Source organism: Solanum pennellii, chromosome 4, assembly GCF_001406875.1.
Source record: "Solanum pennellii chromosome 4, SPENNV200".
In the NCBI taxonomy this organism is placed as follows: Eukaryota; Viridiplantae; Streptophyta; class Magnoliopsida; order Solanales; family Solanaceae; genus Solanum; species Solanum pennellii.
Genome location: NC_028640.1, coordinates 13,260,663 through 13,277,099, shown reverse-complemented (window position 1 = coordinate 13,277,099; position 16,437 = coordinate 13,260,663). Strand labels below are relative to the sequence as shown.

At 39.8% G+C, this 16,437-nt stretch overlaps 1 protein-coding gene across 1 annotated transcript; it reads left to right on the top strand.

Annotated features, from left to right (window-relative positions):
- Positions 1-940: 940 nt before the first annotated feature.
- Positions 941-2,981, top strand: LOC107016522. The gene is made up of 5 exons (XM_015216969.1): positions 941-952; positions 1,590-1,670; positions 1,716-1,883; positions 2,394-2,727; positions 2,848-2,981. Exons 1-5 carry the CDS (start codon positions 941-943, stop codon positions 2,979-2,981), a joined length of 729 nt encoding a protein of 242 aa, XP_015072455.1.
- The last annotated feature ends 13,456 nt before the right edge of the window (positions 2,982-16,437 follow it).

Here is a 16,437-nt window from a genome sequence, read left to right as displayed (position 1 = left end):
TCAAAATCATAAATCAAAACTTAGAAAATTAGAAGTAAGAAAGGAGAAAAAGGTTAAGAACCCTAGTTCAAGAACGTAAAAACGTTCCAGCAGTTCCAGCCATGAAATTAAAAAATTTCTCCCTGGATTTCATCACCATGTATGTGGGATTTTACTAGTGGGTAATTTTCACCCATTGGGTCCCTGGTTTTCAGTCAGATTCTTGATTTCCATATCATGATTAGACTTAGGGTTTCTAAAACTTCAACAACACTTCATAAAATAATTATTTATATGTTCCAAATTAGATTATCATGTTATTACTCAGATTATTACATGAATTTCAGAATCCTTGCTATGTATTTTAGTTACTTCGGATATACATGCATCAATTATAAATGCATAATTACTAGATTAGTTGTTGCATTCTCAGTTTGCATGTTTAGTTTTGAGTTATCCAGTATTTACAGAAACTCAGTCATACTCAGTTAATTACATAATTCATTGGGAGTAGGATTAATACCGAGTTGGACTAGGGTTCAGCGTACCCAATACTCGCAGAACTACTAGCCAAGTAGGTTGTAAATCCCCTCTGTAGGCATCAGTTTAGTGATCACACCAGCAAGTCTTTATACAATTGGCAGGGTATATTGGGTTCACTTGATGGGATGTATACATCGAACTCCACATTTAGATCATGTGGTTTTATTATCGGTTATTAGTAGATCCCATAGATTAGTCAGTTTCCATTGACCATCTATCAGTATATCCAATCTTCAGTTGTGAGCATATTATAAATTGGTCATTGCATTCAGTTATCTCAACATTCAAAATCCATATCATGTTCAGATTACATACTTGCTTTTGTGCTTGTTCAGTTATGTATTATTTTAGCTTAACTCTATCCTACAAGCTCACTACCTTCAAGTTTTGACACATACGTTTGCTCTATCTTCTCGTGATGAAGGTTCAGGTTCTCAGCAACCAGACCGCGCTTAGACCAATTCCTGATCTCCAGTTCAGCAAATTCACTAATGAGTGCTCATTCTTCGAGGACAATATTTATGAGTTCATTTCAGTCTTTTAGTCATTTCGTTTTAGTTTTTTGCTAGATTTAGCTGGGGCTTGTCCCAACATTTCTAGTCAGTAAGAGGCTAATTGCGGACAGAGTTAGTTTTAGCTTAGTGTTGAGTTAATAACTTCTTTGTATTAAACTCATTGTTTAAAATATCTCTGTTATAGAATATGGATATTCGCCATCTTTTCAGTTTAAATTATGACTTAGCTTCCGCATTCAGTTTATTATCTTTAGTATGCTTATGATCACTCCAGCATAGTTATCTTGGGATCACTTGTGGTCCTAGGTTCCATGTCTGTGTCTCAGGGGTAGCTCGGAGTGTGACAAAACCTTGTATCAGAGCACTAGTCTCAAGAGTCCTAGGATGTCTAAAAAGCCACACTAAGTAGAGTCATTTTCATGGGTGTGAAGTGTACCACATCTAATGAGAGCGAGGCTACAAAGATTTTAAGGGAAACTTCACTTTCTTGTTACTCTTATCGTGCGTAAGGTATGATCTTATTCCACTCTAACTTGATTTTGTACATTTCAGATCATGCCTCCTCGTAGAGCTAATGCAAGGAATGTGAATGCCAGGAATGCAAACGCAACTCCTCCTGTCCCTGATAAGGAAGTCTCCAATGCTAAGTTCAGAAATTTTATATAGATATTGGTTCAGAGTATGACCAACCAGAACAGTGGGGTTCATGCTCCTATAAATGCAAATGGTAGATCAGCAACAGCAAGGGTTCATGACTTTGTTAGGATGAATCCGCCTGAGTTGTTAGGATCACAGCCTAATGAGGACCCTCGGAATTTCTTGCATGAGGTCAAGAAGATGTTTGAGGTAATGTAAGTAACTGGGAATCATCGCGTTGAGTTTGCATCATAATAGTTGAAGAATGTTTCTCATATCTGAAAGAATCAATGGAAGGAAAATAGGGGTACAGATGCAGCTCCTATTACATGGGATTGCTTTAGTGAGACCTTTTTGGACAAGTTTTTCCCAATAGAGTTGAGAGAAGCAAAGGCTCAAGAATTCATGAACTTAAGGCAGGGAAACATGACGGTCCAAGAGTATGGGATCAAGTTTAACCAATTCTCCAGGGATTTTTCTCACATAATTGACGACTCCACAGCTTAGATGAATAAGTTCTTGTATGGAGTGTCAAATTTGGTGAAAACTGAGTGAAGGAGTGCTATGTTACTTGGAGATATAAAAATCTCTAGGCTTATGACTCATGCTCACCGGGTTGAGGGTGATAAGCTTAGGGAATATGCTAAGGAGAATAAGAAGGATAGGACTGGGAACTATGAATATTCTTAGTAGAAACTGGGTGGTGGAAATCGCTCGCAGAGCCAGCAAAAGTTTTCAGCTCTAGCCCCTTGGTCAGCTAGTGTTCCATCCTCCAAGAACAGCTATGACCAGAAAGTTAAAGCACCAGGCTCTAAGTCTCAGGAAAGTGTTTCAGGAACAAAGACTTACCCTACTTGCCCCAAGTGTGGTAAGAACCATCTGGGCAAGTGTCTCGCAAAAAAAGAAGGATGCTTTGGGTGCGGTAAGTCTTGTCACAGGTTGAGGGATTGTCCTTCTAGACAGTGTCAAGAAGGTGGAAATGGTAGATCTTATTCTACAACTTCACCAGCACCAACAAGTCGCCCGACTCAGCAGGGTAACTCATCTGGTACAGGTGACTGTCAGCGCTAGAACAGGTTGTATGCTCTTCAGTCTCGCCAGGATCAGGAAGGTTCTCCTAATGTAGTCACTGGTACGCTACGAGTCTTTGATTTTAATGTTTATGCATTGTTAGATCCAGCGGCTACTCTTTGTTTTGTAACTCCTTACATAGCAGTCCAATTCAGTGGTAGTGTAGATACTCTCTCAGAACCTGTCTCAGTCTCTACTCTAGTCGGTGACCCAGTTATAGCTAGATGGGTATACTGAAATTGCCCTATCACAGTATCTTAGAAAGTCACCTCAGCAGATCTTTTAAAGTTATAAATGGTAGACTTAGGTGTCATTCTAGGCATGTATTGGTTACATTCATGTTATGCCTCAGTCGATTGAGAACTAGGATTATTCATTTTCAGTTTCTAAATGAACCAATCTTAGAGTGGAAGCGTAGTATCTTAGTGCCTATGGGTCGATTAATTTCATACCTAAAGGCCAGAAATATGATCTCCAAGGGTTATCTCTATCATCTGGTGCGGTTTAAGGATTCTAGCTCTAAAACCCCAACACTTGAGTAAGTTCCAGTAGTTAGAGAGTTTCCAGAAGTATTTCCATAGATCTTCTCAGAGTCCCTCTTTAAAGGGAAATCGACTTTGGAATTAATCTCCTTCCAGATACCATCCTATTTTTATTCCTCCTTAAAAAATGGCTCCAGCTGAGATTAAAGAATTGAAAGAGAACTTGAAATACCTTCTAGGTAAGGGCTTCATCAGACCTAGTATTTCACCATGGGGTGCACCAGTGTTGTTCGTAAAGAAGAAAGATGGTTCTCTCGGATGTGCATTGACTATAGACAATTGAACAAGATCACAATCAAGAATAAGTATCCATCCCCAAGATTTATGACTTGTTTGAACAACTTCAAGGTGCTAGTCATTTCTTAAAGAAAGACCTCAGATCGGGTTATCACCAACTTAGAGTCAGAGATAGTGACATTCAAAAAAAAACCTTCAAAAATGGGTATGGTCATTACGAATTCGTAGTTATGTCGTTTGGAGAAACCAATGCTCCTGCAGCTCAAACAATACTTGAACTTGTTCGTTATCGGCTTTATTAATGATATCCTCATTTACTCTAAAAATGACGAAAAACATGCGAGTTGTTTGAGAATTATTCTACAGACTCTCAAGGATCGCCAGTTATTTGCTAAGTTTAGAAAATGTGAGTTCTGGTTGCACTTTTTTGCTTTCCTTGGTCACATTGTATCTAGCGAAAGGATCTGAGTGGATTTAAATAAGATCGAAGTAGTGAAACAATGGCCCAGACCTACCTCTGATACAGATATAAGAAGTTTCTTGGGTCTAGCAGTTTATTATAGAGAGTTGGTGGAATAGTTCTCATCCATCGCCTCACCATTGACTAGGTTAACTCAGAAGATGGTCAAGTTCCAATGGTTGTGAGAAAAGCATTGCAGAGTTGAAAACAAGATTGACTACAGTTCCTATCTTGACTTTACAAGAGGGTTCAAATGGTTATGTGATCTATTGTGATGCATCTAGAGTTGGCCTAGGTTTTGTGTTGATGCAGCGAGATAAGGTTAAAGCTTATGCTTCTATACAGCTTAAGGTGCATTAAAAGAACTATATAACTCATGACCTCGAGCTTGAAGAAATGGTGTTTACACTCAAGATATGAAGACACTACTTGTATGGTGTTCACATAGACTTATCATAAGAGCCCTCGGTATTTGTTCACCCAGAAAGAGTTGAATCTTTGCAAGAGGAGATAGCTTGAGTTCCTTAAGGATTATAATATGACTGTGCATTATCATCCTAGTATGGAAAATGTAGTAGCATATTCTCTTTGTAGATTATCTATGGATAGTGTAGCCCATGTTAAGGAAGAAGGAAAGGAGCTAGTGAAGGATGTGCACAGGCTTGATCGCGTAGGATTTCTTCTTATGAGCATTTCGGACAATGTTGTAACAGTTCAGAATGGGGCCGAATCTTCTTTGGTAGTGGAGTTTAAGGAAAAGCAAGACAGTGATCCAATATTTGTTGAACTTAAGGGTGCAGTACGCAATCAGAGAGTGGAGGTTTTATCCCAAGAGGGAAAACAAGTGTAGATTGTGTGTTCCTGATATGGGTGAATTGAGAATGCACATCCTTGAGGAAGCCCATAACTCCATATATTCTATTCATCGAGGTGCCACTAAGATGTACCGCGATTTGCGGGAAATCTATTGGTGGAATGGCATGAAGAGGGATATAACAGACTTTGTGATTAAGTACCCCAATTGCCAGCAAGTCAAGGTATAACATCAGAAACAAGGAGGTATAACTGAAGAGATCGATATCCCTACATGGAAGTGGGAAGTGATCAATATGGATTTCATCACAGGGTTACCTCGTACTCCTAGACAGCATGACTCAATTTGGGTGATAGTTTATAGGATGATTAAGTTTTCTCGCTTTTTGGCGGTCAAGACTACAAACTCGGCAGAAGACTATGCCAAGCTTTACATTAATGAAATTGTGAGGTTGCATGGAGTTTCTTTGTCTATCATCTCAGATAGAGTACCTCAGCTTACCTATCATTTCTGGAAGTCAGTTAAGAAGGGTCTTGGTACACAAACTAACCTTAGTACAACATTTCATCCAGAGACGGATGGACAGGCAGATCGTACCATTCAGACCCTTGAAGATATGTTGAGAGCGTCTATGATCTATTTCAAGGGTAGTTGGGATGATCGCCTTTCTCTGATTGAGTGAACCTACAACAATAGCTACCATTCCAGCATTCAGATGGCCCCTTATGAATCTTTGTATGGGCGTAAATATAGATCTCCTGTTGGTTTGTTTGAAGTAGGGGAAGAAGCTTTGATAGGTCCAGATTCAGCCATTTATTCTATGGACAAAGTACAACTCATTAGCGATAGATTTAAGACAGCCCAGAGTCATCAGAAATCTTATGTAGATTTAAGGAGAATTGAACTAGACTTCCAAGTTGATGATTGGGTTTTCCTGAAAGTTTCACCTATGATAGGAGTGATGAGATTTGGCAAGAAGGGGAAACTTCGTCCTAGATATGTAGGACCTTACAAGATCTTAAAAATGATTGGCAAGGTGGCATATGAGTTAGATTTGCCAGCAGAACTAGCAGCAGAACATCCAGTCTTCTACATCTCGCTCTTGACGAAGTGTGTGGGTGACCCAACCTCTATAGATCCATCAGAGAGTGGGGCGTTGAAAGATAGTATTTCTTATGAGGATGTACCTGTTTATATTCTTGACTTTCAGGTAAGAAGGTTGACAAATAAAGAATTCGCTGCAGTCAAGGCTTTGTGGAGGAGTCAATCCGTAGAGGGAGCTACTTATGAAGCAGAAGCATCCATGAAAGCCAAGTATCATCACCTCTTTCCTTCCGATTCCACTCCAGAATGAGGTAATAGTTCCTCTTTATTCTTTCAGTCATTCATGCAAGAATTCACTCTTAGAATCATGTTCCCTCAGTTTGTACTTTCACTTTCAACGTAATTGCATGTTGTCGAAACTCAATTTAGTAAGAAACTTACTTCTCAGAGTTTAGTAGTAGGGATTGCAGCTCTCTCCCTCTATTTAAGTTAGTTTAGTGTTCATTCAAGGATGAATGTTCCCAAAGGGGAGATAATGTAACACCCCGTATCTAGAACAGACCAAAAATGAGCCTTTTTAGAAATCTACAAGTGCAATCGACGGTTACCGTTGACGGACCATAGCCTGACCCACAGCCTGTGATGCACATCCGTCGATTGAGTCTGAAACCCCCAAAAACTCATCCTAGAAAAATTTTACGAAGTGTCGAACGATGGATGGACCTACGGTCTGTAGGTCAGACTACGGTCCGTAGTTTGTGTCCGTCGATCAACACCTCATTTACCCACTATCTGACATGAACTACGATTGACCAGCACGGCCCGTCGTTCAACCTACGGTCCAAAAATCTGACCATATGTGGCAATTAGCAGAGAATTAGGGGGAAATGCAGTTGGTCAACTTCAAATGATCATAACTCTTAGCACAAAATTAATTAGGTGTCCCTTGAACCACTAAAAGAAAGATAACTAAATTATCTTTCCATAGCCACCGACCTTGCTAAAACCAGACCTCCAAGTAAAAAGGTATTCCCGTTTTAGTAAAGGCCTATCGAACAGACCTAATCTATGACCCAAATGACGGACCGTCGATTGAACGACGGCCCGTCAGTTCAGGTTATTGTTTGGTCCGATAGAAATTGACCCACGGGTCTTTTGGTCTTTTTCCACTTTGTTTAAACACTAAGATACGTTGTTTTGACCCTAAATCATCAGATATTAGTCAGTTTAAGCCTAGAAACATAACTAAATCTACCTAAGTCAAAATCATAAATCAAAAATTAGAAAAGGAGAAAAAGGTCAAGAACCCTAGTTCAAGAACACAACAAGGTTCCAGCAGTTCCAGCCCCAAAATCTAAATATTTCTCCATGTATTTCATCACCAGGTATGTGGGATTTCACTAGTGGGTATTTCACCCATTGGGTCCCGAGTTTTCAGTCAGATTCTTAATTCCCATATAATGATTACACCTAGGGTTTCTAGAACTTCAACAAAACTTCATGATTAATTAGTTATATATTCCAAAATCAGATTACTATGTTATTACTCAGATTATTGCATGAATTTCAGAATCCTAGGTATGTATTTCTTTAGTTCTTGAATTACACATGCTAGGTCAGATATTTCAGTTACTTCAGATATGCATGCCTTAATTATAAATACATAATTACCGTATTAATTGTTGCATTCTCAGTTTGCTTGTTCAATTATAAGATATCCAGTATTTATTGAAACTCAGTCATAATTAGTTAATTACATAATTCATTGGGAGTAGCATTAATACCGAGTTGGACTAGGGTTCAGCGTACCCAATAGTCCCAGAACTACTAGTCAAGTAGGTTGTAAGTCCCCTATGTGGGCATCAGTTTAGTGATCACGACAGCATGCCTTTATACCTCTGGCAGGGTATATTGGGTCCTCTTGATGGGTCGTATACATTGTACACCACATTTAGTTCATGTGGTTTTAGTATCTGTTATTAGTAGCTGATGTACAGTGGTTTCACGGTACTTTCAATGCTTTTTGTTAAGTTAAGTGTGTGTCTAAGGACATTATGTAGTAGTTTTAATGTACTTTTCTCTTTGTTTGCAAGAAAACTGTCCAAAATGAAAACCCGGAAGAACTGTGCTGAAATTGCAAAAGTGATGACCTATGGAGCCATCGACGGTCCGTCAACCCCTCGACGGTCCGTAGGTGGCAACCGTCGTCTGAAGAAAAATACTGCTGAAGGAAGATCGGGGAATTCTCACCAAGGGTGGAACTACGGAAGCTATCGACTGACCAACATATCCACGACGAACCGTCCTGGACATTCGTCATTGCTAACAGAGAGTAGCCTAGTACACGTCTTGAATAGATTCTATGTGTGGAGAAACAAAAGCCATTGATGGACCGTCGTGTACTCAACGGACCGTCATCCTGGTCCTTCGATGGTAACAATGATTTTGAGAAGAAAGCAGCTAAAAAAAATTTTAAGTGTGGAACGACGGGAGGCCTGGATGGTCCTTCATGGCCTCGACGGTCCGTCGGTCCAATCGTCGACTCAGACGCGTGTTTGAGCAGATTTTCCTTAAATAGATTTCCTTTTTATGTAAGGACTTCTTTATTATAAATACTGGTAAAAACCTGGTTTTTGAGGTTAGACTCTTGGTTATTTTTCTGATTTGTAATATTGGTTGTTGAATATTTGGTATTGAAAAATACTTCATTTTCCCAGAATTGTTTATTGCATTATTTTCTCGAATTCAAATGATCTTCAATCTCAACAAATTAAGTACATGAATTCTTTTCTAATCAATACGAATTGTGTAATTATGAACATGGGTAACTAAATCCATAACTAGGGTTGTAGGAAAATGGGTAAAATAACAAGGTAAAAACTAGCTAAAATAACAAATCTAGAATAGTGTCTTGCATGTATTGATAATTCTTTCGTTTAGAAGTCTTTTTAACGAGTGCACACATTAGAAATATCGTTGTTGCTACTTGATGGACCAAGGAGGTAGATAATAAGAAAAGAATTATCAACGTAGATTTAGTATACACTATCTTATAGGCTAGTGTCGATTGGTGCAAAGTAACAACTAAGTCATACATCTATTATGATGCTTAATATGAGGTAAAATTAAGGTTTAGTAATGCATACACACGTAGCCGGACCAAAGTGCAGCGTGAAATTCCATAGTTGCCAGACCAAGGAATAAGGGATACATAACTTATCACTTTGCATGCAAGATACTAGGAAAGGATTGTTAATTACCGAGTTATGAACCTGTGGGGAACACTTATACCATAGTTATTCTCATCACTTGATAAATATCAAAGATTCATACTTGCTACTTGTTTACTTAAAAATATTTAATTCCTTTTGTTATTTAAAATCCCTCATTTATTACTTGTTTTTGGAAAGAACTTGATTAAATAGAAGCAATTGTCAGTAAAAATTAAGTCTAAATTATTTTTCTCGTGGGATCGACCCCAACCTCATAGTTGGGTTCTTTAGTTGATACGACCGTTTATACTTCTTTTCAGGAAGTAAATTTGAGCATACCAAATTTTGGCGCCGCTGCCGGGGAAAGTTGCTTTTGGAATAACTTTAAGCACATTACCGAAGTTTAGTTAACAATTTCTTAATTTTACGTTTTCTTTTTGTTTTTGTCTATCACAGGTCTAGCTTTAGTATATGCCAAGTACACAGAGTCGAGGAGAACCAATACTTCAACTTGATCCGAAACTAAACCGCACACTTCGTAGAATGTATACTCAAAAAAATCCTGCTTGTATCGATGATGAGATCAACCCTCAATTCCCCCGCCGGTTGATGCTCATAATCAAGTGGTTGTTGATAACCCTACAAAGATAATTCGAGGAGGAAACCTACCGCCCCACGCCCTCAAGAGTACTATAGGGGAAATGTTAACATCACTGACTCTAATGGGTCACTTGTCCTACCTCCTCTACCACAGGGTCATCTTTTTGTGGTAACTAGTAGTCAAATGCAAATGCTCACAGCTAGAGGTTTGTTTTCGGGACTATCTTCTGAGGACCCACATGCTCACATCGCCAAAGTGTGGTTGGTGTGTAAGAGTTGTCTGGGGAGGACTGATTTGAACATAAATGTCATTGGGTTAAGAATGTTCCCTCTCTCACTAATGGGAGAGGCTGCTATATGGTTTACCGAGCTCCCCTATAACTCAATCTATACTTGGAATCAATTCAGGGATGTGTTCTTAGCACGTTACTACCTAGTGTCTAAGAAGCTAAACCACAAAGATAGGGTGAAAAACTTTATGGAACTACCGGGAGAATCAGTCAGTAGTTCTTGTGAAAGGTTCACCTCGTTCTTGAGATGTGTCCCCAATCACCGCATCGATGATGAGTCACCGAAAGAGTACTTCTATCGAGGACAAGATAATAATGATAAAGCAGTACTGGATATGATAGCGGGTCATTCTTACGGGGAGTGTCCTTATGCTGAGATCGCTAAGAAGTTGGAGAAAATCTCCCAAAATAATAAAGCTTGGAACACTAGGAAGTCAGATACTAGGAGAAACGCTTTTGCAAGGCAATCTGCACACAACCCAACCACAGATAAGATTTGTGAAGAAATGCCTCAAATGAGAACTGAACTTGGGTTGGTATTGAAACACGTCACTGAGGTACAGAAAAGGTAAAAGTGGTGAACTACTTTTCTAAACCACCACCGCCGACTGATGAGTATTACTATGAGGAGGACTCTTATGCAGTAAATGTGTAGACAGGGGGTTTCCAACCAAACGCCAAGGCTCTAATCTGGAGAATTGGAGCCAAGGTCAACGAAATCAAGGTCGTAACTATGGTAATTACAACCAAGAGGGTCATTATGTCTAAGATGGGAATTACAACCGCGACAACAACTTCAACCGGGGTAACTATGGCAACAAAAATGATAGGAGTGGGCCTTATGTTCCACCTCAAAATTGGGAATTTGCTCCTAGGGATGGTGGAGGTAGTATGGCGCAAGTTGAGGATATGTTGCAGAAAATGATGAGAAGGTTTGATGCTAGTGCTGAGCACACTTAAGAGTTGAGGAGTGACTTAGAGAGTATTGGGCAAAAAGTTGATGCACATTCAATCTCGATCAATATCTTGAATTGCAAACGGCCCTATTGTCTTCGACTGTGAACCCACGCCAACCGGAAATAATTCCTAGCAATATTGTCCAAAATCTAAAAAATAATGGACATTGTATGGCAGTCATAACTCGAGGTGGTAAGCAAACCATTGACCCACCAATGTGTCTGGTGTAGAAAATGTTATAAGAGGCGATAATGTGGTAGTGGAGGTTAGTGGTGAGTTAGAATACAAAACGGGGAAAGAAGCTGAGGTACCCCAAAAGGTGACCCCCATGCCTGGAACACCAGAGGTTAGTGAAAAAAACTGAGTATGGTAATACCAGCGTTTTATCACTATGCTCAAACAACTTTCCATCAATGTCCCTTTGATAGAAGCTCTTGAAAAAATGCTCGCTTATGCCAAGTTCATGAAAGATATGGTCACTAAGAAAAGATCAGTCAACTTTGAGGATTATGATGGAAGGCAGCATTGTAGTGCTTTTGCTACAAGGTCTCTAGTACAAAAGAAAGAAGATACGGGTGTCTTCACTATTCCATGTACAATCGGGTCATTACACTTTGAGAAAGCATTATGTGATCTTGGGGCAAGTATAAATATCATGCCTCTCTATATTTACAAGAAATTGGGTTTGGGTGTCCCAATGCCCACTTTGATGCGGCTACTGATAGTCGATCGAACTGTAAAGAGGCCCATTGGGATACTCCACGGTGTGTTAGTAAAGGTGGAGTCATTCTAATTTTCGGCCGATTTTGTGATTATGGATTGTGAAGTTGATTTTGAGGTGCCTATTATTCTTGGGAGGCCATTCCTTGCTACGGTTAGAGCCTTGGTTAATATGGAGAAAGCGCAAATAAAATTTTGGTTGAATAATGAAGAAGTGACTTTCAACATATCTAGAGTGGTGAGATCCAATCGGTATCTGCCATATCTTACAGGGTTAAAAAGTCATCTGAGGTACAAATAGAAGAGCGTCTGGGTGTAGAATCACTAGCGGCAGTGATCATGAATTTTGACAGTGATTGCATTGAAGAGTATGGGTCATTGGTCGCGGCACTTGATCGAGGTGTTGTTCTGTTTAACCCAAAGAAGTTGGAGTTAGATATGAAGCATTGTGATTCTCCACCCGCGAAACCATCTACAGAGGAGGCTCCAAAAGTAGAACTTAAGGCTCTACCACCTCATCTGTGGTATGTATTCTTGGGAAAAGGTGACACTTTGCCGGTAATTATTGCATCAGATTTGAATGTGCATCCAGTTGAGCGTTTGGTGTAGGTGTTAAAAAGATTCAATAGAGCTACTTGGTGGACTATTGCGGATATTATCGGGATTTCTCCTAGAATTTGTTCGCATAAAATCCAACTCATGCTTGATCATAAGTCAAGTATTGAGCACCAGAGACGTTTAAATCCACCTATGCAAGAGGTAGTAAAGAAGGAAATGATTAAGTGGTTAGATGCTGGAGTGATATATCCAATCGCCATAGTAGTTGGGTATGCTCTATTCAGTGTGAACCTAAGAAAGGGGGAATGATTGTGGTCCCCAATGAGAAAAATGAGCTTATCCCGATAAGACAGGTGACTGGATGGAGGGTGTGTATGGATTACAAAAAATAAAATGCATGGACCGAGATGGACCATTTCCCTATGCCTTCATGGATCATATGTTGGATAGACTTGCAGGAAAGGGGTGGTACTGTTTTCTTGATTGTTATTCAGGTTATAATTAGATTTCTAATGCACTGGAAGATCAAGATAAAACCACTTTTACTTGTCCTTATGGAACCTTCGCATTCAAGAGAATATTGTTTGGGTTATGTAATGCATCGGCCACGTTTAAGAGATGTATGACGTTTATATCCTCCGATATGGTGGATCACACTATTGAGGTGTTTATCGATGATTTTTCAGTGGTTGGTGACTCCTTTTTGAAGTGTTTAAGTCATTTGTTCGAGGTTCTTAAGAGGTGTGAAGATTGCAACATTTTGCTAAATTTGGAAAAATGTCACTTCATGGTGAAAGAAGGTATTGTATTGGGTCATCACATTTCAGATAAGGGTATATAGGTTTATCGAGCTACAGTTCAGATGATAGAGAGACTTCCTTCACCCATCTATGTAAAAGGTTTGAAAAATTTTCTTGGGCATGCAGGCTTTTACCGGAGGTTCATCAAGTATTTTTCAAAGATTGCACATCTTTTGTGTAAGTTACTTGAGAAAGAGTGTAAGTTTATTTTGATGAATCCTGTGTTAAGGCATTTGGTGAGTTGAAGGAAAAGTTTGTGTTTGCACCTATAATCATTTCTTTGGATTGGAGCAAGCCATTTGAGGTGATGTGTGATGTGAGTAGGGTTGCTCTTGGTGTGTTATTGGGACAAATAAGGGACAAAATCCTTCATCCCATTTACTATTCTAGTAAATCCCTTAATGAAGCCCAAAAGAACTACATCTTGACTGAACAAGAGCTCCTTGCAGTAGTCTTTGTTTTCGAGAAGTTTTGCTCCTATTTGCTTGGCATGAGGGTTATAGTACATATTTATCATTCTGCTTTGATATGTTTGATGGCAAAGAAGGATGCAAAACCGAGGGTCATTCGTTGGGTATTAATTTTGCAATAATTTGACTTTGAGGTTAAAGATAGAAAAGGGACCAAAAATTAAGTTGTTGATCACTTGTCCCGATTAGATTATGAATCAATGATGGAGTTAGGTGAAAAGGCTGAAATTGATGATACTTTCCCTGATGAGCATGTATTGGCTGCCTCCTATGAGCTGATTCCATGGTTCGTAAATATTGCAAATTATCTGGCTAGTGATATCGTCCCACTTGACTTGTCCTTTCATCAAAGGAAAAAGTTCACTCATGATGTGAAAAATTTCTTTTGGGATGAGCCATATTTATATAGGAGTTTTGTTGATGGGCTTATTCGGCGTTGTGTGCCGGAAGTTGAGATGTTGAGTGTTTTGGAGGAATGAAATTCTTCTCCTGTAGGTGGGCATCATTGTGGTATCCAGACTGCTCACAAGATCTTGGAATGTGGCTACTATTGGACAACCATCAACCAAGATGGTCATGAGTTCGCCAAGGCATGTGATAGATGCCAAAGAGATGGTGGCATTTCGAGAAAGCAGGAGCTCCCTTTAAATCTCATTCTGTGGTTGAATTGTTTGATGTGTGGGGCATTGACTTTATGGTCCCTTTTGTGATTTCTCATGGGATGAAGTACATTCTTGTGGCATTCGATTATGTGTCAAAACGAGTAAAAGGTATCGCACTTGCGAATAATGGAGGGAAGAGTGTCACCGCGCTCTTAAAAAAACATATTTTCAAGATTTGGCACCTCAAGGGATATAATCAGTTTTGGGGGATCCCACTTTTGCAACAAGCTATTTGAGGGATTATTGGAAAAATATGGGGTTCTCCATAATGTGGCCACTCCTTACCATCCTCAAACCAGTGGGCAAGTTGAGGTGTCAAACAGGGAGATTAAGCAAATTTTTGCAGAAACGGTGAATGCTAGTAGAACGGATTGGTCAAGGAGGCTTGATGATGCTCTTTGGGCCTACCGGACAGCATACAAGACTCCCATAGGTATGTCCCTATACCAACTTGTATATGGGAAGGCTTATCACTTACCGTTTAAATTAGAGCATAAGGACATGTAGGCAATAAAGAAGTTGAAAATGGATTGGAAAGAGGCTGTGGAACAGAGGTTAAACAGGTTTAATGATCTTGATGAATTTTGCTTGAAGGCATATGAAAGTTCAGCCCTCTACAAAGAAAAGATGAAAAAGTACCATGAACAAAAGATTGAGCAGCGCGATTTTTTTGTTGGGGATTTGGTGCTTTTGTTCAATTCTAGGATGCGCATGTTTCCGGGAAAACTTAAGTCCAAATCGACTGGTCCCTATTTGATCACCCAACTATTCCCTCATGGTGAGGTTGAGTTGGAGAACAAGGAGGGTGTGAGGTTCAAGGTGAACGGGCAACGAATCAAAATCTATCTAGGGCATGCTGAAACGACAAATAAACTGATCGAGGCATACAATCTTGATGAAGTCTGAGTAATCAAGAGTCCTCCGTCGTGCCGCGACATTAAGTCAAGCGCTGATTGGGAGGCAACCCAATATGTATCCTCTATCCAACTATAGGTTTTTCATGATTTTTTAGGCATAGTTGTATTATTTTTACTTTTATTACTTATATCACGTCTGAATGTTCCTTTATTTCTTTTAGAAGTATTGGCTATAGCGTAGAGTAAGGTCTTTGTCCAAAAAGTGTCCAGAAAACACAAAAAGATTAACTTAATGGGTGTTAAATGTGTAGGGACCAAATCACCAGAAATCTACAGAAAATTGGTCTGGTGCACCCATCGACGGACCGTCGGTAGGATCCGTCGTGCCTAGGTATGTTCTTTAAATTTTTCTAAGTGTTAATCGATGGACCCCACTGACGGACCGTCGACCGACTTACGGTCCGTGAATGGTGAATCGTCGATCCCTCACCTACCAACCCGACCCAACCCGTCCGGTTACATATTAAAAGTGTTTAAGCTTTTCAGTTACCCACCTCTTCACATAACCCCCATAACCGTTACCCTCCCTATTTCCTCTTATTTTCCCCCACTTCCTCACCCATTAACTCCCATTCCATCATCAGATTCACACACTTCCCCAACTTCAAAAAAAAATCCATTCTCTTCCCAAATCTTCCATCTTCTTCAGTCTCGGTGTTGTGGTTGGTGTTGCTGCTGTTCAACTACAAGATTGCATACTCCTTTTCCTCCACTACAGTTTCCATGTATGTTGTCCTGATCATCTAGATTAACTATTGTTAATTTTCATATTAACTTGATGTATTACCTTGTGGGTCTCAAATTTGGGACCCTTTTGCATGCTAAAAACTTACACCTAAAGTCCTAAGTCCCTTAGAACACTGAAATTGAAAAGGGATGGGGTGTTTTGTTAAAAATGTTTGATGCTTGCATGTTGTGTTTCTGACCTAGGGTTTTGATAGGCTGTAGAATCGAATGTTCAAACTATGATAATTCATGCCCTAGGAATGATGAAATGTAGGGTTAAATGTTAGGGACAATTAAGGTCTCTAAGGATACTCAGCATTCGTACATTGGGGGAAACAAGATGGTTGCAAAATTCTGTCCCTAAAGGATAGAACGAGACCTCATCGAGGGACCATCAGTCCCTCAACGGACCGTCGTTGGGGTCCGGCAACCCCAACATACCTTGCTTAGTCTAAGTGCCCGTCGACTGACGCCACTGCTGGACCGTCGTCCCTTCGACAGTCTGTTCTAAACAACCGTCGATGCTGTCAGAACCTTTGTTTCTGATTTTCTAAAAATATATTCTAAGTGCCCTTCGACGGACCCCACTTACGGACCGTCGTCCCTTCGACGGTCCATCCTACACAGCCGTCAACACTATCAGAACCTTTGTTTATATTTGCTAAAAAAGTTTCTTCCATGTGT

Coding starts and splice junctions, on each gene's coding strand:
- LOC107016522 (XM_015216969.1), top strand. Junction 1,671..1,715: donor CTCCTGTCCCTGATAAGGAA/GTCTCCAATGCT, acceptor ATATTGGTTCAG/AGTATGACCAACCAGAACAG. Junction 1,884..2,393: donor AGGTCAAGAAGATGTTTGAG/GTAATGTAAGTA, acceptor AATCGCTCGCAG/AGCCAGCAAAAGTTTTCAGC.